The sequence below is a fragment of the Microcaecilia unicolor genome, chromosome 6 (assembly GCF_901765095.1).
Source record: "Microcaecilia unicolor chromosome 6, aMicUni1.1, whole genome shotgun sequence".
In the NCBI taxonomy this organism is placed as follows: domain Eukaryota; kingdom Metazoa; phylum Chordata; class Amphibia; order Gymnophiona; family Siphonopidae; genus Microcaecilia; species Microcaecilia unicolor.
The window spans coordinates 133,037,128-133,061,251 of NC_044036.1; the positions used below are offsets into that span (position 1 = coordinate 133,037,128).

The window sequence follows — 24,124 nt, forward strand, 5'->3', positions numbered from 1 at the left end:
CTGGTTCTCTTCCTACCTCTCCCTCCGCACCTTTAGTGTTCACTCTGGTGGATCCTCTTCTACTTCTATCCCTCTGCCTGTTGGCGTACCTCAGGGTTCTGTTCTTGGTCCCCTCCTCTTTTCTATCTACACTTCTTCCCTTGGTTCATTAATCTCATCCCATGGCTTTTCCTACCATATCTATGCTGATGACTCCCAAATCTACCTTTCTACCCCTGATATCTCACCTTGCATCCAAACCAAAGTTTCAGCGTGCTTGTCTGACATTGCTGTCTGGATGTCTCAACGCCACCTGAAATGAAATATGACCAAAACCGAGCTTCTCATTTTTCCCCCCAAACCCACCTCCCCGCTCCCCCCGTTTTCTATTTCTGTTGATGGCTCTCTCATTCTCCCTGTCTCCTCAGCTCGAAACCTTGGGGTCATCTTTGACTCTTCTCTCTCCTTCTCTGCTCATATCCAGCAGATTGCCAAGACCTGTCGTTTCTTTCTTTACAACATCCGTAAAATCCGCCCCTTTCTTTCCAAGCACTCTACCAAAACCCTCATCCACACCCTTGTCACCTCTCGTTTAGACTACTGCAATCTGCTTCTTGCTGGCCTCCCACTTAGTCACCTCTCCCCTCTCCAGTCGGTTCAAAACTCTGCTGCCCATCTCATCTTCCGCCAGGGTCGCTTTACTCATACTACCCCTCTCCTCAAGACCCTTCACTGGCTCCCTATCCGTTTTTGCATCCTGTTCAAACTTCTTCTACTAACCTATAAATGTACTCACTCTGCTGCTCCCCAGTATCTCTCCACACTCGTCCTTCCCTACACCCCTTCCCGTGCACTCCGCTCCATGGATAAATCCTTCTTATCTGTTCCCTTCTCCACTACTGCCAACTCCAGACTTCGCGCCTTCTGTCTCGCTGCACCCTACGCCTGGAATAAGCTTCCTGAGCCCCTACGTCTTGCCCCATCCTTGGCCACCTTTAAATCCAGACTGAAAGCCCACCTCTTTAACATTGCTTTTGACTCATAACCACTTGTAACCACTCGCCTCCACCTACCCTCCTCTCTTCCTTCCCGTCCACATTAATTGATTTGATTTGCTTACTTTATTTTTTGTCTATTAGATTGTAAGCTCTTTGAGCAGGGACTGTCTTTCTTCTATGTTTGTGCAGCGCTGCGTATGCCTTGTAGCGCTATAGAAGTGCTAAATAGTAGTAGTAGTAGTTCCAATGTAAACAGAACTACTGAAATTAGAAGATAGGGTTAATAGTTAAAAAGAACTCAGTAGTCACTGAATGACAAACACCCTGTCTGTGGGTACGATCATTACTGTTTCATTTGTTAGTGGGTAAGTGGGATGGGGGGGGGGGGGGGGGGGGAATGATGTCTGCTAGTGGCAGATTTATCCATTCAGCTACTCTAAGGAATTGAGACTGCTGGCTGTCCTCTTTCAAATCACAGACAGACAGGAGAGCATAACTCTGTGAAGCTGGTGTTCTCCCCTTGATGTCATGCTGGTCAGCAATCACAAAATAATGATGGGGTGTATAGGATTAGTCTTTCAGGTGACTGGGCTGCTGCCCCTAGGCAGTTTCCTACCGATTTTTGGGAACTCCATCTTGATACAGTCATCTATATATCTGTTCACATAGGCATACCAGCTTATAATCGAACGAGAAAAACGCCCAAGTTCCGACCTAAATCGGGAGATGGACGTTTATCTCACAAAAACGAATAAAGCGGTATAATCGAAAGCCGATTTTTGGGCGTTTTCAACTGCACTCCGTCGCGGATGCGGACAAAGTTTATGGGGGCGTGTCAGAGGTGTGGCGAAGGCGGAACTGGGGCGTGGTTATCTGCCGAACAAAGATGGGCGCATTTCAGCGATAATGGGAAGAAAGTATGCGTTTTTAGCTAGAATTTAGGACACTTTTCCTGGACCCTGTTTTTTCACGAATAAGGCCCCAAAAAGTGCCCTAAATGACCAGATGACCACTGGAGGGAATCGGGGATGACCTCCCCTGACTCCCCCAGTGGTACCTAACCCCCTCCCACCACAAAAAAATGATGTTTCACACATTTTTATTTTCACCCTCAAATGTCATACCCAGCTCCCTGGCAGCAGTATGCAGGTCACTGGAGGAGTTGTTAGGGGGTGCAGTGGACTTCAGGCAGGTGGACCCAGGCCCATCCCCCCCTACCTGTTACAATTGTGCTGCTTAATGCTTATTAGTCGTCCAACCCCCCCAAACCCATTGTACCCACATGTAGGTGCCCCCCTTCACCCCTTAGGGCTATAGTAATGGTGTAGACTTGTGGGCAGTGGGTTTTGAGGGGGATTTGGGGGGCTCAACACACAAGGGAAGGGTGCTATGCACCTGGGAGCTCTTTGACCTTTTTTTTGTTTTTGTAAAAGTGCCCCCTAGGGTGCCCGGTTGATGTCCTGGCATGTGAGGGGGACCAGTGCACTACGAATCCTGGCCCCTCCCACGAATAAATGTCTTGGATTTATTCGTTTTTGAGCTGGGCGCTTTCATTTTCTATTATCGCTGAAAAACAAAAACGCCCAGCTCACACATTGTTGAATAAAACATGGGCGTCTATTTTTTTCAAAAATACGGTTCGGTCCGCCCCTTCACTGACCCGTTCTCGGAGATAAACACCCATGGAGATAGGCGTTTTCGTTCAATTATGCCCCTCATAGTCAGCCACTCCCACAATAAGAAATGATGGAGCCTCTTCCTCCAAGAGACACTCATACTCTATGTTTGTGTGATGGGTAAAGTTTTATGATATTTAGAAATTGGAAGAGATACCTTTGATTATTAAGTACTTTAACATAATTTGTAATTTTATCATTTCACCTCTGAAATTCTGGAAACACAATTGGATTTAGATCAAAGTGAAATGTGCTAGTTGTGATAGCACAGGCCATAATACAATGGTCTCCTAGACTGAAAGCTCATTGAAGAGACTTCGTTTCCTGACATCCATAATATAAATGTACACAATCCTCCTAATTCTATAAAATTGGGTGTCCAACTTTATGCTTAGCGTGCAAAGTTGGGTAACCAATTAATAGAATAAGGTCAATTGCATGCACAACTTAATTTAATAATTCGCTGTTAATTGGAGGTAGCCAATTATTGGCTTAAATTGGTGTTGGCATTAATTGGCAACAACTGTCAGTTCAACTGACCATAGTCGCTATTCTAGAAGCTATCTGCACAATTTCTGTCATGTGCAACTTCTAGGAGGTGTGGATGTGAGAGGGGCCTGGATGGATCAGGGTGTGCCTATGAGTTATATGGTAGGTTATTGAATACTTAGGGCTCTGTTTACTAAGGCGCGCTAGCGTTTTTAGAGCATGCTAAAAATTAGTGTGTACTAACTGTGTAGATGCCCATAGGAATATTATGGGTGCTTATATGATTAGCACATGCTAATGTTTAGCATGTGCTAAAAATGCTAACATGCCACTAGTTCGGCTTAGTAACCACAGACCTACGAGTTATGCGTCTAACTGCCAACAGTTAGGCACAAAACTGTGAACTTACAACTAGTATTCTAGAATGGCAGGTCCATGTGGAACTGTTGTTATAGAATTCGTGCTCAAGGTGCATCATCCTGGTACCTAAATATGTATCTTTTTGCTACCTTCCAACAGTGGGGACCATATTCTATGATATAACAGTACCTGTAGCCTTGTAGAACTGCAAAATATCCTAGCTGTAAAATGCATAAGAAAACGTATATTTTGCATATTTTGAAAGAGAAAATAGATTTTAACTTCAACTTATCCTAAAACATAGTCAAAATTGTGTCCTGTCTCATATCTTATGATCTTTCACCGTTGGCCTAAGAGATCTATTATTAACTGCCCCCGGTTGCGTTCAGCACCTTGGACAGAGGACACGTAACTAGCACAGCCCCAACACGGGTTCTTTGGCAGGTTATAGGGCTTGGGGATTTTTTTTTTTTAATCTAAATACTGTAGAAACAAATGCACTTGATTTTGGTCGCTTGATATTACAGACCACAAACCGTTCTGGTTTCCTCAACCCTGCCTTTCAGAAAAGAACTGTAATTTTTTTTTAATGTAAATATATTCTTAAACATAGTTTTAAAACACTTTAAAGTGGCTGCAACTTCAGGAAACATGCACAAGTCAATTTACAAAAAATTATTTGCTAATGTTAATTTTTAAAGTATACATTTGTATATGAAACCATGACAACTACTCATATTTTTATTCTCTGCTTAATTGTAAAACTTTTCTTCATAAAAGTGGATTTCTGAGTTCTTGGTAAAACAGTGATTTTGCAAAGACTGGTTGTAATTAGAAATGATAAGTAGTAGAAGTAGTAATTATACAGGACAGTTATTCAATTAATATATGTTTCTTGCCAATCAATTAATTAGACAAACTCTTAACTAACTTAGTTAAATAACCCGAATCAATAGATAAACAAATTTCTAGTCTCAAGACGCCTGAATATCAAAACCGGTTTTGTTCTCCTGGTTTTCTTATCTTTATTTTCAATTTGTTATCTGGATATCATGTGACTATTGTAATATTTCTTTTCATTATAAATATTTAATATTCGGTAAATTTAATTTAGAATTCATATTTTAATAAAAATATGCTCATGAGGTATCTTCCTGAGGTCTTTTCTCTCTAGTCCCATTTTTTTTTTTAAATTTAACCCGGGACACAGACATATTGAATGTAGGTTTACGGAGCAACTAGGAGGAGAGATAAGTTGTATTTCCTATGCACATTCACGCAACCCCTTCCCCCCTAAAAAATTAGCACCCCGGGGACCCAGTTTTTACATAATGAGATCATCACACTACTGTGATTTCTGAACATAAAAAAAAAACCCAACCAACGCGTCACTCCAGTCATCCCAACTGATTTGCATAATAGGCTCCAGCATATAAGAGGGATGCACAGATCTGAGAAGAGAACCGAGAACGACCTCTTTTGGATACTGTGTATCCGTGTAACTGTGTCTGTCTGCTCAGCTCCAACCGCTGGAAACTTCAGAGACCCCCCCAGAAGCTGAGCTGCCCAAATTCAGTTAAAGAGGAACCTTGGGAAAGAAGAGCAGATTTGGAAGACAATCAGCAGGTAACGTGAAAGATTTGTCTTTGTTTCTGTTCGTCAGCTCTTTCTGAAAACAATATTCACAACGGAAGATTTAAATAGGCACCAAAAGCAACTTGAAATTTGTTTGATGCAAAAGAAGTGCAGTAATACGGGCTTTTTCTCTTCATTCAAAAGAAGGGAACTTTTTAATTTAGGTGGAAAGGAGTATAGAATAATTTATAGACAGAGTTGGGGAGGTTTATTTCTGAAATAAGAAATTGTAATTTCTTGAGTGGCAAGATAAGTTTATTGTGTTTAATACCGTTGGATCTACCTTTACTATATAAGTTCGTTAACCATTTTGATTTTTAGTTAGAAAGACAGCACAGAGATTTAAAAAAAAACTGAAAAAGAAATAAGGGTTATTTTAAGCAAGATGCAGTCATAATCCTAAACAATATACCACCCCACCCCTCCATCTGCAACTTTAGCACCTAAATGTAAGCACCATTCGTGCACTAAAATGCTAGAAAATACTAGTGCTACAGACGTGAAAGTACATCTGGCTGGTAAGGGTTAGCTGTAGTCCATAAATGAAAGGGACACACAGATGGGTGGAGCATTGGGCAGAGAATAGGCTGGATTCTCACTTATAGACAAAACTAACAGAATAGTGCCGAAAGTACCTCATTTAGATGCACTTATTTATTGAAGTGGGGTAGGTTGGTGGGTCTAATTGTAGCTACACAGATGGTGCCTAGCTTTGATGCCAAGTTAGGTGCCCCAAGACCCTATTCTTTAACACCTGGGTGCTCAGATATTACCCATTATCAGAGCACCCACAACATTTGTCCAGGTAGTTATACCAGTCATAGAGCTCATGTTAGATGTGTAATACAGCAACCTGTAAGTTACAAGTGCATGTGGGAGCCCTACCATGTCCCACCTATGCTCTGCCTGTGTGTACATTCCCCCCCCCCCTTGTAAATATGCACTATATAAGTTAAGTGGGTATTTGCAGAATAGTACTTAGACACCCTGTGGGCACTTTTGCAGATCTGTGTAAACACATGCATGTAGGCACTAGTATTTTAACCATTTACATGTGTAAGGGGCATGTGAATGTGAGACCCTAGACTGTACAATTATCCTTCATGCTGTTACTCAGTTTCAAAATCTCTGTTGCCAAAGTAACCATTCTTCAAAGTGTAGTCAAGTGGAACTTCGACAAGAGAGCAGATACACTTCATGGTTGCAAATGTTAGTTTACTTTACTTCAATAAATAGGTATCACCTAATATCGCTGGTCTTTAGATCCAAATATTCAAGTTAGATAAACCAGACAAGAAAATGTTAAATATCGTTTACTGATACAATATTGTACAGACTCTACCTGCTCTTAACAATGTGTCAGACCAAGGTCCAGTGGCCAGTCTGGATCACAAGTCTACATGGCTAATTACATTTATGGACTTTCTCTCCAGGAAGATGTCCAAACCTCTTTTGATCCCACTGATTTAGTTGCCTTGACCCCACCTTCCAGCAACAGGTTTCGTAGCTTAATTGTGAGATTGGGTACTTTGTATAATTTCTTTCCAGTCTACTGGCTGTGAATTTGATGCAGTGATGACTTAGTTTAGTGTTCTTTGAAAGATTTAACAACTGTCCCACTCCACTCCCAATTTTATAAACTTCTCATTCTCTTCTCAGTTGTCTCTTCAAAATTGAAGACTGAGGATGATTATCTGTGGGCAGAGTTTTTGTATTTTATGTTATAAGAGTGTGTATGTTCTAGGTCTGTTTTATTTTAATATGGCGTCCTTTTCCCCTTTATTTTGTAAACCACAGGAATCACACACAGCCACATGGTATAAAACATTTTTAATACATGAAATGAAAAGCCCTAAGTGGTTTGTCTTTTTTTCATAAGAGAAGTGCTCTATCCCCTTTATGACTTTTGCTGCCCTTCTCTGAACCTTTTCCAGCCCTCCTATATCATTTTTGACATGGGGCAATGAGAACTGTACATAGTATTCAAGGTTCAGTCATACCACAGACCTATGTAGAGGCAGAATGGTATTTTAATTTTTCTCTGCCTTTTTCAATCATCTATTTGCCTTTTTAGCAGCCACAGCAGATTGGGCTGAAAATGTCAATGTATTACCCACAATGAATCCAAGATCTTTTTCTTATCTTAGAATCCAGAACTGTGTTTGGTTAGGATTATTTGCCCTGTGTACATCACTTTGCACTTGTTCAAATTCAGTTTCATTTGCCATTTAGATGCCCAGGTCTCACAAGATTCTTCTGCAATTCCTCAATTATCTTCTGTTTTAACAACTGAATAATTTTGTTCCCTTTCCAGATCATTTAAGAATATGTTAAAGTGCACAGGTTCCATTACAGATCCTTAGGACATACCATGATTGACATTTGTCTATTCAGAAACCTCACCATTTAGTACTATTTTTTGCAGAAAATTTCCAATCCACTATAGGATCCTTGCCCATCATCCCCCCCACAGGCATCAAGACCCCCCTAACACCTGACTTCCCCACATGTATCGAGGGATATACTGATGACCCTTTTTCATTAAAAAGCTCCTCAGATTTCCCCATCCTCAACCCTAATCCCTCCCCCCCTCCCCGAATTATGGAAATTCCCCCAATCCCCTCCCTGGTTCTTACCAGGTGCATTGAATCTAGTGGGAGCAGGATTGATGACCAGTCAGTCACTCCTGCTCATGCCAACCCAGGTTCCATATCTCTCTGTGTTATAACTAAGGGGGGGGGGGGTCAAACTGCCAAATCAGGGCAAGATTACCACTCCTAGGGGTAGGAGTTTTGAAAGTGATAATAGATTGGAGGTAGGGAGTCTGCTAGAGGAACTATCAGGGGGCCTTAATGTGAAGGAATCATCAAGGGGGTTCTTAATGTGGAGAGACCATCGGGGGGGGGGGGGGGTCATCTTGATGCCAAGTGGGGGGGGGGGGAGCACATTTTGATGTCTGTGGGAGGTTTAGGTGGGGACATCAGGGTTTAGAGGGGATCTTGATGCCCATGGGGTGTGTCATGGGGAATCTGTACTTATGTACTTATGGTTGAGGAGTGGATAGATAATGGGAGCAGCAATGTTGAGAAGCTGCTTCCACATGCACAAGGTGAAATAGCATGTTTTTCTCCATGTGCAGCTTTTTAAAATTGTTGTTCCCATAGGACACGAACATGGAGCCCTGCATGTCCTTAAATATGTTTTGCAAGAGGTTCGGCATTTGGCAGAACCTTTATAAAACACAGGAGAGTTACTCACATCCCAACCTGGATCTCTCTTCCCATCCCAAGTCCTCTCTAAATGTGAGCTGAATAGCAGCTGCCTCACCTTTATCCAGCCATTTGTTACTACTTCCAAAAACTCTATTAGTAAGGCAAAATGTGCATTTGTCGAGTACCCACTGACCCCAACTAAACCATTTCACTATATCTGAACAGTAATTTTGTTTAGAATAGCTTCTACTGTTTTGCTTGGAATGGACATTTTTTTAAATTATATATATATAATTTCTTTTAGACCACCGCAACAGTGTACATTCAGGTAGAGTAAGGTGACTGCTCTGTAATTTCTCACATCATCCCTGGATACATTTTTAAAATTGGCATTACATTGGTTGTCCTCCATTCCTCAAGTACCGTAGTTAACAATTTCTTGTTGGAGCTTTTCCAGATTGATGGCATGAACAGCATCTGATCCTGGTAACTTATTACTTTTTAATTGCCAGTTTTCTGTGCCACATGTAGATTTACAGTGATCTGCTTTATTTGTTCTGACTAATAATTGTCAAAGAAGGTTTTTAGTGTGGTTATGATCCCAACATCCTCCTGAGAAAAGACTGAGGCAAAGAATGAATTTCGTTTTTCTACTATTATCCTCTCTGAGGACTCCTTTTACCCCCGTTCCAGTTTAGAATCATTCAAAAAGCTGTGACAAAAATGTCCTCAGAAAATGAATCTCTTAATGAATTTTCCTTCCATTTCCTTGATTGTTAGAATTCTCAACATTTTCTATAGAAAATTATGTTCATTTTACAAGGAAATGGAACTGGGAGATACAGGAAAAACTGGGCCATAGGCATTAGTACACCACTTTGGACAGTTATTTGGGAAAGTGGTTTATATAAACTTAATAAGTAAATGTGACCTGCTGAGTGGAAAGGTACCAAAAGTGTGGTATGCGACGTATTTATACCACAAGATAGAGGGATATCAACTGCATAATCCTGCCAAATGGACTAATTATATCTTTAAAAAGAAACATTTATCAATAAAAGTAATTAACCCAAAAATCACAGACCCGTTTAGATACCTGCAGTTTTGAAGATAAAAAACATCAAAGTTGTGAGAAATTGCATGGTCCCTTTCTACCAACCCTACAGTACACAAAACTTTGCCCCTCCAAACCCTGTAGCTTTTATTTTTAACCCCACATTTGGTACCTTTTTGCTCTGTGGGAGACAATATATTTGATTTGAGTTTACAAGATTATTGCCTTCGGGTCTCTGCATCCTGCTCCTTGTTCCCGATTCCTAGCACATGCTTGGATCTTATATAAACCTACCATAACTGAAACTATACTGCTTTGATGGCTTAAGAAAGAAATACATAAAATAGCTCACCTGTAAATCCTCAGCAGCTACTTTTAGATTATGGATGTGCACATTAAAATGTCAAACACACATACAGTTTAGCAAATTTTAATTAATAACAGAACTCTTATTTACGTATGTATACTGGGGTTGATATTCAGCCAGTGGCAGTCAGTTTTTTTGCTGGCCATTCCAGCTTTATCCCAAAGAGTCAATGCCTGGCCATGTCTGAGCACCAGCATTGAACATCCAGGCAGACGTGGCTAGATAATACTTATGCTGTTATGTACAATATTCAGCGCTTAACCACATAAGGTGAACCACAAACATAGGACTGTTTTATCTGGTCCTATTAATGCAGTTACCTATGTGATTAAGCACAAGTTCTGACTCCACCTCACAAATTAGCCAGTTTTGGCTTAGGTGCTAACCACGGATATTCAGTGGCACTAAGTGCCACTAAAGCTCTGTGGTAGACCCAGACAAGTGATTCAAACAGGCAGGAGCCTCTCCTTGCTGTTTATATTGCTTTGACTATTAACTCCATAATTTATAATCTAAGTAAGCTACAACTTACATACATAAGCAATTAAAATCAAATAATCACAGAACAAAGACACAATCAACTAAAAATAGTAACATAAAACAACATAAATATTCAATAAAATCACCTGCAATCTATACAACACAAATAAACTCTGATGGAAATTCTGTAAATTGATGCCTCAGTCTAGGCCCCCCAAGGACATGAGCTTTACACCAATTTTATATATATCTCCTCATAAATAGGTAATATATAACAATATTAGTGTACATCAGCTTTGATGTGCCACGTGATGGATTCTATAAAAACTGTGCACATACATGGCAGATATGTCCATGGTCCATCCATACCCTGCCTAAGGGGCCCTTTCACTAAACCGTGTGTCTACATGTGCCTGTGTGTCAAAATGAAGCTACCGCGTGGTTCTTGCAGTAAGTTCATTGTGTGTCCGATACACGTGTCTGGAAAATAATTTTATTTTCGGCTGCACATACCATATGCGTGCCAAGTGGCATTTGACGTGTGTAGGTCCATACCGCCCAGTTACCGCGTGAAACTTTACCGCTAGGTCAATGGCTGGTAGTAAGATCTCAGACCCAAAATGGACATGCAACAATTTTGCCGCACATCTATTTTGGCCAAAATTTTAAAAAAGGTATTTTTGTAGGTGCGTTGAAAAATGATTCTGCGCACGCCCAAAACACATGCCTACAGTACTGCAGGCCATTTTTCAGCACACCTTAGTAAAAGGACCCATAAGTGAATGAACCTCCCCCTCTTGCAGTTAGGAACTGTTTTATAAAGGTAGAACCTCAGTGTCACAGTGCCTGGTGTATACAGGCACCTACCTCTGATACGCCTACCTCTAGGTCCTACTTTTATTGAATTAGCCCCATATAAATTGCTGTACAACTCATCTCTAAGAAAAATAATACTTTTTAAATAAGCATCACTAATCCTACTGAGACGAGGAGCCTGGATAAAAATAAAAAAAATTCCATGAGTCAGGATAAGTAAAGTAACTTGCAAGAAAATGAAATATAAGACAAAAGTGAGACAACTTAGTTATTTCAATTCTTTATAACCCATGTTTCATGTATTCTAAGGAACATTTGCAACCTTAGATATTATTAAATAACACAGCACAATATTCTACAAAGAAATAACTCTAACAAGTAACGCCAAACTATCCAAGTGTCCTGCATGGGGGGAAATATTTCAATACATGGCAGGGAGGATCAAAGGTAGCCCTCCATTCTGTCATTCCCACACTAAGGAGATTAAACTAGAAGATGAGACTGTGTGGTGAGATTATTGGAAAGAGATTTGGAGACCAGGTAACAAGCATTTCCCTTTTCTGTTACTTCTCAGGGCCTGGGGCCACTATGAGAGCGACTTGGCTTCTGTTGCTCCTTTCGTTGTCATTATCCAGCATCACTGTGGCCCTGGGGCAGACAGTACCTCAGGAAAATGATACTGAGGAGAGGAACAACCTGGATGAGGTCCTGCAGAGAGCTGAGAGTATCATCATTAGATCCATCCTGAAGAAAATAGATGAGGATAATGAAGGTAAGAGAGGTTCATAGAAGTAGAATCCTTCCCCTTAACATCAGCAGTCACCTGCTGCTGCAGGTGTGTTTTGACTCCGTGGATTGAGTGAGAAAGAAAAACAACATCCAGTCAGGAACGTAATTATAAAATGTGGATCTCTTTCATACTGAACACACTTGAGTGTCATGATTTGTTTCTGCATAACCCATTGATAAGACACTGAGGGAAGAGGGGTTCAGAGCTGGGTACTGGATTAAATATGAGAGCTTATAACCAGGACAATAGAGAACCAATGAAGACAACCAACACTGTCCTGGATATGGAGTTGTATCATGCAAGTGGTCAAGCTTCAGCAGCTGGCTGCTGGGATACGTTCTTGGCACAGTAGACATTCAGAATTGGGCAGACTAGATGGGCCCTTTGGTCTTTCTCTGCTGTCATCTACTATGCTACCATTTTATGTGATTTGAATTTCATGTATCCTCTGAAAAAAAAACCTGGCCTTAGGCTGGGTCAGGTGGCAGATTTATTCTGAAAATATGAGAAGAGAGAAGCCAGGTGCATCTTACCCCATTCTGTATTCTATTGACAAGTTTTGCAGAGAGCAGTTCAATATGAAATTCTGAATTGAGATGTATCATGTGGGACTTCTACTTTCAGGTATTTATATATTGCAGATGTAGGTGCTTATTTTCAGCTAATTAGGAGTCTGTTTTTATGGCATTGGTGTTATTGGTGGGTACCTTTTCCAGCTGATTTAAATCAAATGCTGTTGCAGCTGGGAATTCATTGGCATGAAAAAGGCACAGGAACTAAGTAATGGGTCGAGGCAGACAAGGGACTGGGTGTGAGACAGAGCAGTGGTATTTCTCCAGTGCTTAGTCAATCAACCCCTGTGTTTTGACATGGAGAGGGGGGAGTTTATCATTAAAACTGGAAGCCCAAATTATGTTACTAGTGATTGACAGGACAAAAATGAGAAGATAAAGGTTCTGTGATGCTTTGGAAAATGTAGAAATTACAGGAATGAGACAGAAAATACCAGCTAATCTCTCCCATACGAAATAGCTGAAAATTTTGTAAAAATGATTTTGTCACATGGCAAAATGTAAACAACTTAAAACTGGATAATGTCACAAGACATATTTAGATATGTTCTTCACTATTCTGGTGCAGTATTGTCAGTAAGCTGAGACTTAAGACTCATACATTAATGCACTGAATGCTATTAAAATTGTCCGGGTACATGCCTAAACATGCATTTATCATGTATAGTAAAAAGTGATGTTAATGACATTCACAAGAGCCAAAGAATGTATGCAGTTAATTTTCTCACAATAATGCACTTGCAAAATTGGTTTATTTTATCGCTGCAGTAATAGGTAACGAGCTAAGTTTCATAATGTGGCATCTCATTACCTCAACATAGGTTTTCTGCTTTGTTAAAAGTACTGGAGTTGACATTTGGCAGCCTAATATCTGAGATATTCCGAGAATTTATCCAGTTATGTTGGTCGACTGCATAGACCGAGTTAAAACTACTACTACTATAAATCACTTTTATAGCGCTACCAGTTGTGCGCAGCGCTTTACAATTGAACATGAAGACAGTCCCTGCTCAAAAGAGCTTACAATCTAAATCAGGACAAACAGACAGGACCAAAAAGGATAAGGGAAGGACAGACAGAAGGACACATAAAGATAAGATAAAAGTTACAAGTCAGGAGTCGAAAGCAGCATCAAACAGGTAGGCCTTTAGCCTGGATTTGAAGGCAGCCAGGGATGGAGCTAGACGTAATGGCTCAGGAAGCGGTGAGATAGAAGGAGCGGAGTCTGGAGTTAGCGATGGAGGAGAAGGGTGCAATTAGGAGAGATTTGCCTAGTGAACGGAGTTCTAGGGAAGGAGTGTAGGGAGAGATGAGGGTGGAGAGGTAGTGAGGGGCTGCAGAGTGAATGCACTTATAGGTCAACAAAAGGAGCTTGAATTGTATACAGAAATGAATAGGGAGCCTGTGAAGTGATTTCAGGAGAGGGCTGATATGGGCATAATGACTTTGGCGAAATATTAGTCGTGCGGCAGAGTTTTGAACAGATTGAAGAGAAGAGAGATGGCTGAGTGGAAGACCTGAGAGAAGCAAGTTGCAGTAGTCTAAGCGAGAGGTGATGAGAGCAGGGGCATAGCCAGACCTTGCCAGGAGGGGGGGGGGGCCAGAGCCCGAGGTGGGGGCACTGTTAAGCCACCTCCCCCCCTCTCCCCGCTCAATCGCGCCGACACTCTTAAACTCTCCCTCCCCCGCCATCGCCGCACGCCCCATGAAGTACCTTGTTTGCTGGCGGAGATCCCCAAACCCCGCCAGCCAAGAGTGTTCTTCAGCGCCGGAGTTAGTAGACGGCACCTTCATTCAAGGAAGTTCATCTGAAGGATCAGCTGGTTTTGACGCCTTACGTCCTGCACCGTGCATGTAGCCCCATGCAGGACATAAATGCGTTAAAACCAGCTGATCCTTCAGACGAACTTCCTTGAATGAAGGTGCCGGAGTCTACTAACTCCAGCGCTGAAGAACACTCTTGGCTGGCGGGGTTTGGGGATTCCTGCCAGCAAACAAGGTAAATCATGCGGTGGCGGGGCAGGCGGCGATGGCGGGGGAAGGTTGGTGGTGGGAGGGGGGTCGTCGGCAGGGGACCAGGGGCGAACCTGCGGGGGCCCAGGCCCCCTCAGGCCCCACGTAGCTATGCCACTGGATGAGAGTGTGGATGAGGGTTCTGATAGCGTGTTCAGAAAGGAAAAGCTAACTCAATAACTTATCCTGTTAAGTCAAGTTACACAAACACTTGTCCTAAAGATAACCGAATAAGTTGAATGCTTAGCTTTATCTGGTTAAAGTATAACTGCATCCCCTTCATGCTTCTCTCCCCTTCCCCTTTTAAATAGTTAAATTTTGGCTGTCCAAAATGTAATCAGTTTGTGGGTTGTAGTTTAAAAAGCTAAGGTTTGCTCAGATAACTCCCAAAGTTACCCAGACAAATCTTTTTGTCTTTGCAATCAATGTGCAAACACCAAGCCTGTGGCTGCTGACATGAGCTTAAATGTAACTTAATGCACTGGGCTTCTGAGTGAGTCAGTTGGCACCTGAGTGTTATAACCATGGTCTAGCTTGGAATATCCTAATGATAATGTAATGGTTTCCTTGATTTAATTTGATTGGATGAGGTTGTGATATTGCCTCAGTGTTTTAACCAGGCAATAATATTTAATTAATCACACTGCATTAATGGATTCACTGTTCCAATTCATTTCCCTTCCTAGAATCCAGTGCTCCTCAGCTTGAGTGGTTCTCCAAAAGACAGCATCCTGGCAAGACATACCTAGAGGACCTGGGAAAGAGGCAACATCCAGGAAAGAGAGAGGAGGGGGAAGATAAGTCTTTTTTGGAAAGCCAGAAGAGACAACATCCAGGAAAAAGAGAAGAGGATGACAGTGATGGGTTGCTTGAGATGCAAAAGAGACAGCATCCAGGCAGAAGATCCTTTCTGGATCATTCCTGGGATAGTCCCAGTACTCAGCTGACTTCTTTAAGTGAATTATGGAAAAGGCAACACCCAGGGAAGAGGACCTGGGCATTCACTAAGCGTCAGCATCCTGGCAAGAGAGAGGGAGATGAGGATCTTGAGGACCTGGAAAAACGTCAGCATCCAGGTAAAAGGTACCTGGAGTCGGAAGGTCTTGATTATACCCTTCCCTGTGATACCCAGGACATGTTTAACTGCAACAAAGCTGGTTTATTGCTGGAATTGTTAGATAATGTGAACAAAGGCAGGGAAGAGGAGAAACGACAACATCCTGGCAGGAGATCTGAACTGGAAGGAGATTTGATTGCTCAGGAGTAAGAGAAACCCCTTCCATCCTTCTGATTGACCTGTTAGACCTTGAAAAGTTTTGTTTCCCCAGCTCTTTCTGCTTCTCCATTCCCTATTAATGGCTTCCTTCCTCTTTCTTGTCTGTGCCTACAACTCTTTCTGCTACATCATTCCTTTCCTTCCCTCCCTCTCTTCTATCCTTCTCTCCTCAGTCACTTTGGGTTCCCCCCCTTTCCTCTACCCTCCACATTCTCTTTCTCAAACTAGTAATGTGCTTTGAACAAGAAAACATTTTCTTTAAGCCATGCTCACAAGATAATAAAGGAAAAATCAAGTTATGAAGTCTCTTCCCCCTAAAATTTCAAACTAGCCTTGAGTAGATGAGGCATAGGTAACTTGTTCAAGGTCAAAGGATTCATGAAAATTGAGAGGGGAGACTTGTATTTTCAAGCCTCATAGCTACACTTGGCAGTCCAGAACCTAAACTGCATTCTGTATGGTTATAAATTGAATTAAAAAAAATAAAATAATACAAGGGCATGAAGTGATGCACAATCTTATCACTGATTGATGAGCACCACATCTGTGTAGGCTCATTACTATCTCATCTCTGGTTAGTGGGTTGGTGGGGTAAGGTGGAGTGTATATAAGCATAGCCAGTCCAGTCATTCTCACAAGTGATATGTAGTGGAGTCCTTTCCTCCTAGATACCCTCATGCTGTATGTTTGCATGATGAAGAAAGAAGATTTGATGACTTTTCGCAGTTGGACAATGCAAGGTGTGAGTGAATAATAAGGTGTTAGAATGATCCTGGGTCATCTGTTACATTAGTTAACTCAATTAATATCTACTCTTCACTTCTGGAGTCTGGTTAACTCAATTAACATCTACATTTCACTTCTGGAGTCTGTTAGAAGCAAAGCAGTACATATGTGGAAGGTCCAAACAATGTCTACTTTCTGCCTGTTTTAGAAAGGCAACATAGACATCTCTGCGTTTTTATGAGAGAGTCTCCCTGAAAAACCCCCAATGGTAGGCAGAGGCCTAAAAACATATTAACACCTACTCCTAAATAAGTGAATAATGTGTGTATATTCTCTACCTGTATAACCATGCATTTTTTTATGAACTCCTACATCCTAACTCAGTCCAATGCCCTAGGAAAGCCTACATATGAATCACAGAACAGTAGATGCCTACTTATACATGTGAATTCTGCATAATTGTCATGCACATTAAGCAGGTTTTACACATAGAAAATGCTTTCTAAAAGTACTCCCAATACGTATTCCTGCTGGAAACACAGTGAAATCAGATTTAAGTCAAAGAAAAAGCCTATGTACGTGTCCCAAGTTGTAGAAATAGAGAAAAATGAAGGTGCATTGGCAAAGCTATGTGAGGAGTCTTGCCATTGGAATAGCTCTGAGTGCTCCAGGACAGAAGTGAGGGGCTCTGGCAGAGCTATGTTTGTGTGAAGGAGGGGGGGGGGGGTGTCTTGGTATTGGAATAGCAGGAGATACTGGAGGTTTGGAGTGAGGTGCACTGACAGAACCTATATATGAAGGTTTTCCATATTGGATTAGTGGGACATGATGGCATTGAAGGCAGGTAGGAGATGCATTTGCAGAATTCTGAGGTGAGGAGAGTCTCAGTATCGGAATACAGATAGTAAATTGGCTGTGATGTATGTGAGTATTTTGATCAATGCTTTATTTATTGGGATTTTATTAATTGCCTTCATGAAGAGATTCCATAATCATAGCATCAGTTAGCTTTAACAGGACTCTTTAGTTTCTTATGCTCAAGGGGACTAAAACCAAGGCTTTGACTAATGTAAAACAAGGCAAAGTTAAGGTTTACAAAAGGAATACTTCAATACTACCTTGAAAACTAAGGACCTTTTTCATCAAGCCGCACAGCAATGCTGATGGAGAACATTCAAAGCAAATGGGTTTTGTTGGCATTGCTGCACCAGGAACCACTAGTGTGGTTTGAGAAGAGGCCCTAAAGTTGCAAAGAACCCCCCCCCCCCCCCCCCCCCGTACTGCATTTACCAATTGAAAGAAAAAGTAAATACTATAACATTAACGTTTACATATTTCTGACACTTTGGAACAACACCAAAAAGAGGAAGGCAAGGTGCATCTTTTAAGTAGTTATTGCCCATTGATGGTACCACCAGAATGCAATTAGCCAACTCCTCTGTGAGAGAAACAGAGCCCCGCATAATCTCCTGTATGGGGCACTGCAATTAGCACGAAAATGATCTCTGTTTGAGAAGAGTTTTTATTTCTGTGATCTAGCGGTCTCCTTACAGAAGCAGATTCATTCTGTATGGTTTGCAACTAGTAACAGTTCTCTAAGATTAGTGCAATATTCAGTAAAAATGTATACCCACTCTGGGCATCACATTCAGTTGGTGTAAATAATCCAATGCAACAAAAGGAAAAAAAAAACATAAAAATGTAAGATCTTTTTTTCTGACTAAAAGTTCACTATCCACCTAATTCTATACAAGTCGCTACAAAATTGCACATCCAACTTAATTGGATGAGCTAATTAGTGATAATTGGCTTAACCAATTAGTGGCACTAGATTTAATTGAAATATACATGCATAAATTTAAGTGCTGGATCCACACCTAAATTTTATGCACGAGTTCAAATAGGGGGCGTGAAAATGGGAGTCATGGGCGGAACAGGGCCGTTCCCAACAGCTACGTACCTAATGTAGGCATATACGTTTCAGCTGATGCAAATGGCTATGCCTATAGCTGGGCACAATTCCCGGGTGTAAGGGCTATTCTAGAAACTGCATCTAACTTTTAAGCATGGCTTATAGAATAGTGCTTTTTTTGGTGCCATATAGAAAATTCACCCCTATATGTGAAAAACTATTTTTCTAGGGAACGATGTTTTCTGTGGTACTGGTTACTAAAAAGGGCATTTCTATAATTAGATGCCTTCATTTACACTTAATGTAAAGAATTCTAGTATTATGTGTACAAACGTTAGACACGCCAATACAGCATCATGGAATCTAGGCACCTAAATTATTATTATTGCCTAATTTCAATTGTTAGCCATATTGAACTCGAGTACAACTTGAGATAACGTGGGGTATAAATGTCTTAAATAAATAAATGCCCTTATAGAATAGGATCTCACTGTGAGCCCTCAGAGCACCTAGAGGTGACCACTTATAGAACTGCCCCTAAATATTTATTCTGTACATAACTATTTTAATAATGAAGCAACTGCTCTGTACATATGGCGAAGTCCTTCTGGAACTGTCTGTCTGTTATAATAATAAAGGAATACATGTGCAGTAAATGTGTGAGAATCCTCTGTCATCCTGCGGCAGGTGCATAGAAGGTAAAATTATGTATAATCATACCTGATAATTTTCTTTCCATTAATCATAGCTGATCAATCCATAGACTGGTGGGTTGTGTCCATCTACCAGCAGGTGGAGATAGAGAGCAAACTTTTGCCTCCCTATATGTGGTCATGTGCTGCCGGAAACTCCTCAGTATGTCGATATCAAAGCTCCATCCGCAGGACTCAGCACTTAGAGAATTACACCCACAAAGGGACACTCTGCCCAGCTCACCACCGCCGAAACGGGGGAGGGGAATTAACCCAGCTCATCCCCACACAAGTGGGGGAGGGGAATCCGTCCAGCTCATCCCCGCGGAGCGGGGGAGGGACACCACACCCGCCGATGCGGGGGGATCTGGCTTATCCTGCAACCGCAACCGCGGGAGGAGCTGACTGACCCTAACACCGCCGAAGCGGGAAGGGTACAAAGCTGCCCTACAGCCGCACGAAGCGGGAGGGAGTGCCGGCAGAATTTTAAGTCTCAATCCAGCCCCGTAAAATGGAGGGGAGAGGAATGCAGCAGCTCACTGTAACACAAACTCGTCTTAACTCTTGAAGAATCCAAGTGAAAAAACTTGAACACGAAGTCTTTCTGAAGTAACTGAAGACTAAACTTGAACCTGAAATGCAACCAGAATAAAAACAGTACAGATATCTGGGAGGGGCTATGGATTGATCAGCTATGATTAATGGAAAGAAAATTATCAGGTATGATTATACATAATTTTACCTTCCATATCATCAAGCTGATCAATCCATAGACTGGTGGGATGTACCGAAGCAGTACTCACCCAGGGCGGGACATTGAAATCCCTGACCTCAACACTGAAGCTCCAAACCGGGCCTCCGCCCGTGCAGCCACAGTCAAACGGTAATGCTTGGAGAATGTATGAGCCGAAGCCCAAGTTGCCGCCTTGCATATCTCTTCCAAGGAGACGGATCCGGCCTCTGCCATCGAGGTCGCCTGAGCTCTCGTGGAGTGAGCCTTCAGCTGGATAGGCGGCACCTTCCCTGCGGCCACATAAGCCGCTGCAATGGCTTCCTTGACCCATCTTGCCACTGTAGGCTTAGCAGCCTGCAGACCCTTACGAGGACCTGCAAACAGGACAAACAGATGATCCGATTTCCGGAAATCATTGGTCACTTCCAAGTATCTGATGATGACTCGTCTCACATCCAGATATTTAAGAGCAGAGTACTCCTCTGGGTAGTCCTCCCTACGAAAGGAAGGGAGACATAGCTGCTGATTCACATGGAAGCGAGAAACAATCTTGGGCAGGAAGGAAGGCACTGTGCGAATAGTCACTCCTGCCTCAGTGAACTGTAGAAAAGGCTCTCGACATGAGAGCGCCTGGAGCTCGGAAACTCTTCTGGCTGAAGTGATAGCCACCAAAAAGACTGCTTTCAACGTCAGGTCTTTCAGAGATGCCCTTGACAAGGGTTCAAACGGCGGCTTCTGCAATGCTCTTAGCACCAGGTTGAGATTCCACGCAGGCACCACTGAGTGCAGAGGAGGGCGCAGGTGATTAACCCCCTTGAGAAAGCGCACCACATCTGGCTGCGAAGCCAGGGAAGCACCCTTCAGGCGGCCCCTGAAGCAAGCCAGAGCCGCTACCTGGACCTTAAGGGAACTGAGCGACAGGCCTTTGTCCAGACCTTCTTGCAGGAACGTCAACACTGAAGAAATTGGAGCAGTGAAAGGAGAAAGAGAGCCTGCTTCACACCACGCTGCAAAGATACGCCAAACCCTGGCGTAAGCAGTAGAAGTAGAGCGTTTCCTCGCTCTCAGCATAGTGGCGATGACCTTGTCTGAGAAGCCCTTCTTCCTCAGACGCTGCCGCTCAATAGCCAGGCCGTAAGACCAAAGGGGGAGGGATCCTCCATCACCACGGGACCCTGATGTAACAGGCCCTGCTCCACTGGCAACCGCAGAGGATCGTCGACTGAGAGTCTGATCAAGTCCGCATACCAGGGACGCCTGGGCCAATCCGGACCCACCAGGATTATCCTGCCGGGATGCTTTGCCACCCGGTCTAGTACCCTGCCCAACATGGGCCAGGGCGGGAACACATAGAGAAGCTCTTGTGTCGGCCATTGTTGGAGAAGAGCATCTACTCCCAGGGATCGAGGGTCCCGTCCTCTGCTGAAGAAGCGCGGCACTTGGCAATTGGCCGATGACGCCATCAGATCTAGGCTCGGCTGGCCCCAGCGCTTCGTGATGTCCAAGAACGCCTGAGCAGATAGCTGCCACTCTCCGGGCTCCAAGGTATGGCGACTGAGAAAGTCCGCCTTGACATTCATGACTCCGGCAATGTGGGCCGCTGACAGCTGTTCCAGGTTCGCTTCCGCCCACTGGCATAGACTCATAGCTTCCTTGGCTAGAGGGGCGCTCTTGGTACCTCCCTGGCGGTTGACATAGGCCACAGCCGTGGCATTGTCCGACAGGACCCGTACAGGCTTGAACACCAGTACCGGGATGAACTCCAAAAGCGCCAACCGAATGGCTCTGAGTTCCAGGAGGTTGATAGACCACTTTGCCTCTGCAGGAGACCAGAGCCCCTGCGCTGTCCTTCCCAAGCAGTGGGCTCCCCAGCCCGATAACGAGGCGTCCGTCGTGACGACAATCCACTCTGGGGACACCAGAGGCATTCCCGCAGACAACTTGTCTGTCTGCATCCACCAGCTCAGCGCCTTGCGCACTGCTGGATCCAAGGGAAGACGCACCGCATAATCCTCCGACATCGGAGTCCAGCGCTGCAGCAGAGAGTGTTGTAGTGGTCTCATATGAGCCCTGGCCCAGGGCACTACTTCCATCGTGGCCGTCATAGAGCCCAACAGCTGCACATAGTCCCAAGCCCGAAGAGGAGAGGCTACTAGGAACTGGTCCACCTGAGCCTGAAGCTTGACAATCCGATTGACTGGCAGGAACACTCTGCCCACTTGGGTGTCGAATCGAACTCCCAGATACTCCAGGGACTGAGTCGGGCGCAGCTGGCTCTTCTCCCAGTTGATGATCCATCCCAGGGAGCTCAAAAGAGCAACTACCCGGTCCACAGCTTTGCCGCACTCTGCATAAGAGGGGGCTCGGATCAACCAGTCGTCCAGATAAGGATGGACTTGTACTCCTTCCTTTCGCAGGAAGGCCGCTATGACCACCATTACCTTGGAAAAGGTCCGCGGAGCAGTAGCCAACCCGAACGGGAGGGCTCTGAACTGGAAGTGTCGGCCCAGGACTGCAAAACGCAGAAAGCGTTGATGAGGAGGCCAGATGGGAATATGCAGGTACGCTTCCTTGATGTCCAAGGATGCCAGGTACTCCCCTGCCTTCACTGCCGCTATAACAGAGCGGAGAGTCTCCATGCGAAAGTGCCGCACTTTCAAGGCCCGATTGACCCCTTTGAGGTCGAGGATAGGCCGGACAGAACCTCCTTTCTTTGGTACCACAAAGTAAATGGAGTAACGCCCCTTGCCAAGCTGACTTTCTGGCACCGGAACGACCGCACCCAGGCGGATCAGATTGTCCAAAGTCTGCTGCACTGCCACAGCTTTGACCGGAGACTTGCAGGGAGAGAGTACAAACCCGTCTCTTAAGGGTCGGCAGAACTCTAGCTTGTAGCCGTCTCTGATGACTTCCAGCACCCAAGCGTCTGAAGTTACCCTGGTCCACTCGCCCAGAAACGAGGACAGCCGTCCTCCAATCTGCACTGGGGCGTGGACCAATACCCCGTCATTGGGTACGAGACCCTGGGGGAGGACCGGAGGGAGCACCTCCGGGACGGCGGTCTCTGCGAAAGGAATGCTGCTTGGGGGAGAAATTCCTCTTAAAGGAAGAGGGGGCAGAAGCACCCGACCTGCCCGGGCGGGTACCGACGGGCTTCCTGAAACCGTCCTCTGGAGGTACCGGGACGAGCACTAGCCCGAGCCCTGACCTCCGGTAACTTCTTGCCCTTAGACGTGCCGAGATCAGTCACGATTTTGTCCAGCTCGACCCCAAAGAGCAGCTTGCCTTTAAAAGGCAATCTAGCCAGGCGGGATTTTGAGGCGTGGTCAGCAGACCAATGTTTCAGCCAAAGCCACCGCCGCGCAGAGACAGTCTGAGCCATGCCTTTAGCTGAGGCTCTCAAGACATCATACAGCAAGTCTGCCAAATAGGCTAAGCCCGATTCCAGGGCTGGCCAATCATTCCTCAAGAAATGATCCGAGGGGGAAGCCCGCTGCACCATAGTCAGGCACGCCCTGGCCACATAGGAGCCGCAAACTGAGGCCTGCAAACTTAAAGCAGCCGCCTCAAAGGACGACCTTAAGGCCGCCTCCAATCTCCTGTCTTGGGCGTCCTTTAGGGCCGTGCCACCTTCCACCGGCAATGCCGTTTTCTTAGTCACCGCAGTGATTAAAGAATCCACGGTAGGCCACAGATAGGCCTCACGTTCACTCACAGCCAAAGGATAGAGGCGGGACATAGCCCTAGCCACTTTAAGGCTCGCTTCTGGGACATCCCATTGAGCCGAAATTAAGGTGTGCATGGCATCATGCACGTGGAAGGTTCTAGGCGGGCGCTTAGTCCCCAGCATAATGGCAGAGCCAACAGGGGCTGAGGGAGAGACGTCCTCCGGAGAGGATATCTTCAAAGTGTCCATGGCCTGTAACAACAGGTTGGGCAAATCCTCCGGGCGAAAAAGCCGCGCTGCAGAGGGGTCATCCGCTCCACCCGAGCGGGGATCCGTCTCCTCCAAGGAATCCGCAAAGGACCGTTGGGAGACCTCAGACACGCTGCCCTCATCTACATCGGAGGAGACAAATTCCTCCAAGGCCTGGGAATCAACCCGAGGGCGTTTACCTCTGGGAACCTCAACCTCTTTACCAGAGGAGGGAGCGGGGGCAGCGTTGTGCATGAGGAAGGCCCGATGCAGCAGCAAAACAAACTCGGGGGAGAACCCCCCCAGACTGTGCACCTCCGCAGCCTGGGCAACAGCCCTAGGCGCGCTCTCAACCGGCGCTCGCAATAGCGGGGGAGAGACATGCTGCGCATCCAAAATGGCGTCCGGCGCGAAACTCCGCGAAGGAG

General features: G+C 44.3%; 1 protein-coding gene across 2 annotated transcripts; it reads left to right on the forward strand.

Annotated features, from left to right (window-relative positions):
• The first annotated feature begins 4,860 nt into the window (after window positions 1-4,860).
• TRH (thyrotropin releasing hormone) lies at window positions 4,861-16,221 on the forward strand. Of its 2 annotated transcripts, XM_030206986.1 has the most exons (3): window positions 4,861-5,128; window positions 11,641-11,838; window positions 15,128-16,221. In XM_030206986.1, exons 2-3 carry the CDS (start codon window positions 11,655-11,657, stop codon window positions 15,706-15,708), a joined length of 765 nt encoding a protein of 254 aa, XP_030062846.1. In that variant the 5' UTR covers window positions 4,861-5,128; window positions 11,641-11,654; the 3' UTR covers window positions 15,709-16,221. The 2 variants fall into 2 exon arrangements, with proteins under 2 accessions (XP_030062846.1, XP_030062845.1); XM_030206985.1 differs by lacking the exon at window positions 4,861-5,128 and having other exon boundaries at window positions 11,324-11,838.
• The last annotated feature ends 7,903 nt before the right edge of the window (window positions 16,222-24,124 follow it).

Excerpts from the sequence above, each read along its gene's own strand:
- TRH (XM_030206985.1), top strand. The coding sequence starts at position 11,562 with ATGAGACTGTGTGGTGAGATTATTGGAAAGAGATTTGGAGACCAGGTA. Across the intron at positions 11,839-15,127 it reads AATAGATGAGGATAATGAAG|AATCCAGTGCTCCTCAGCTT; the intron begins GTAAGAGAGGTT and ends TTCCCTTCCTAG.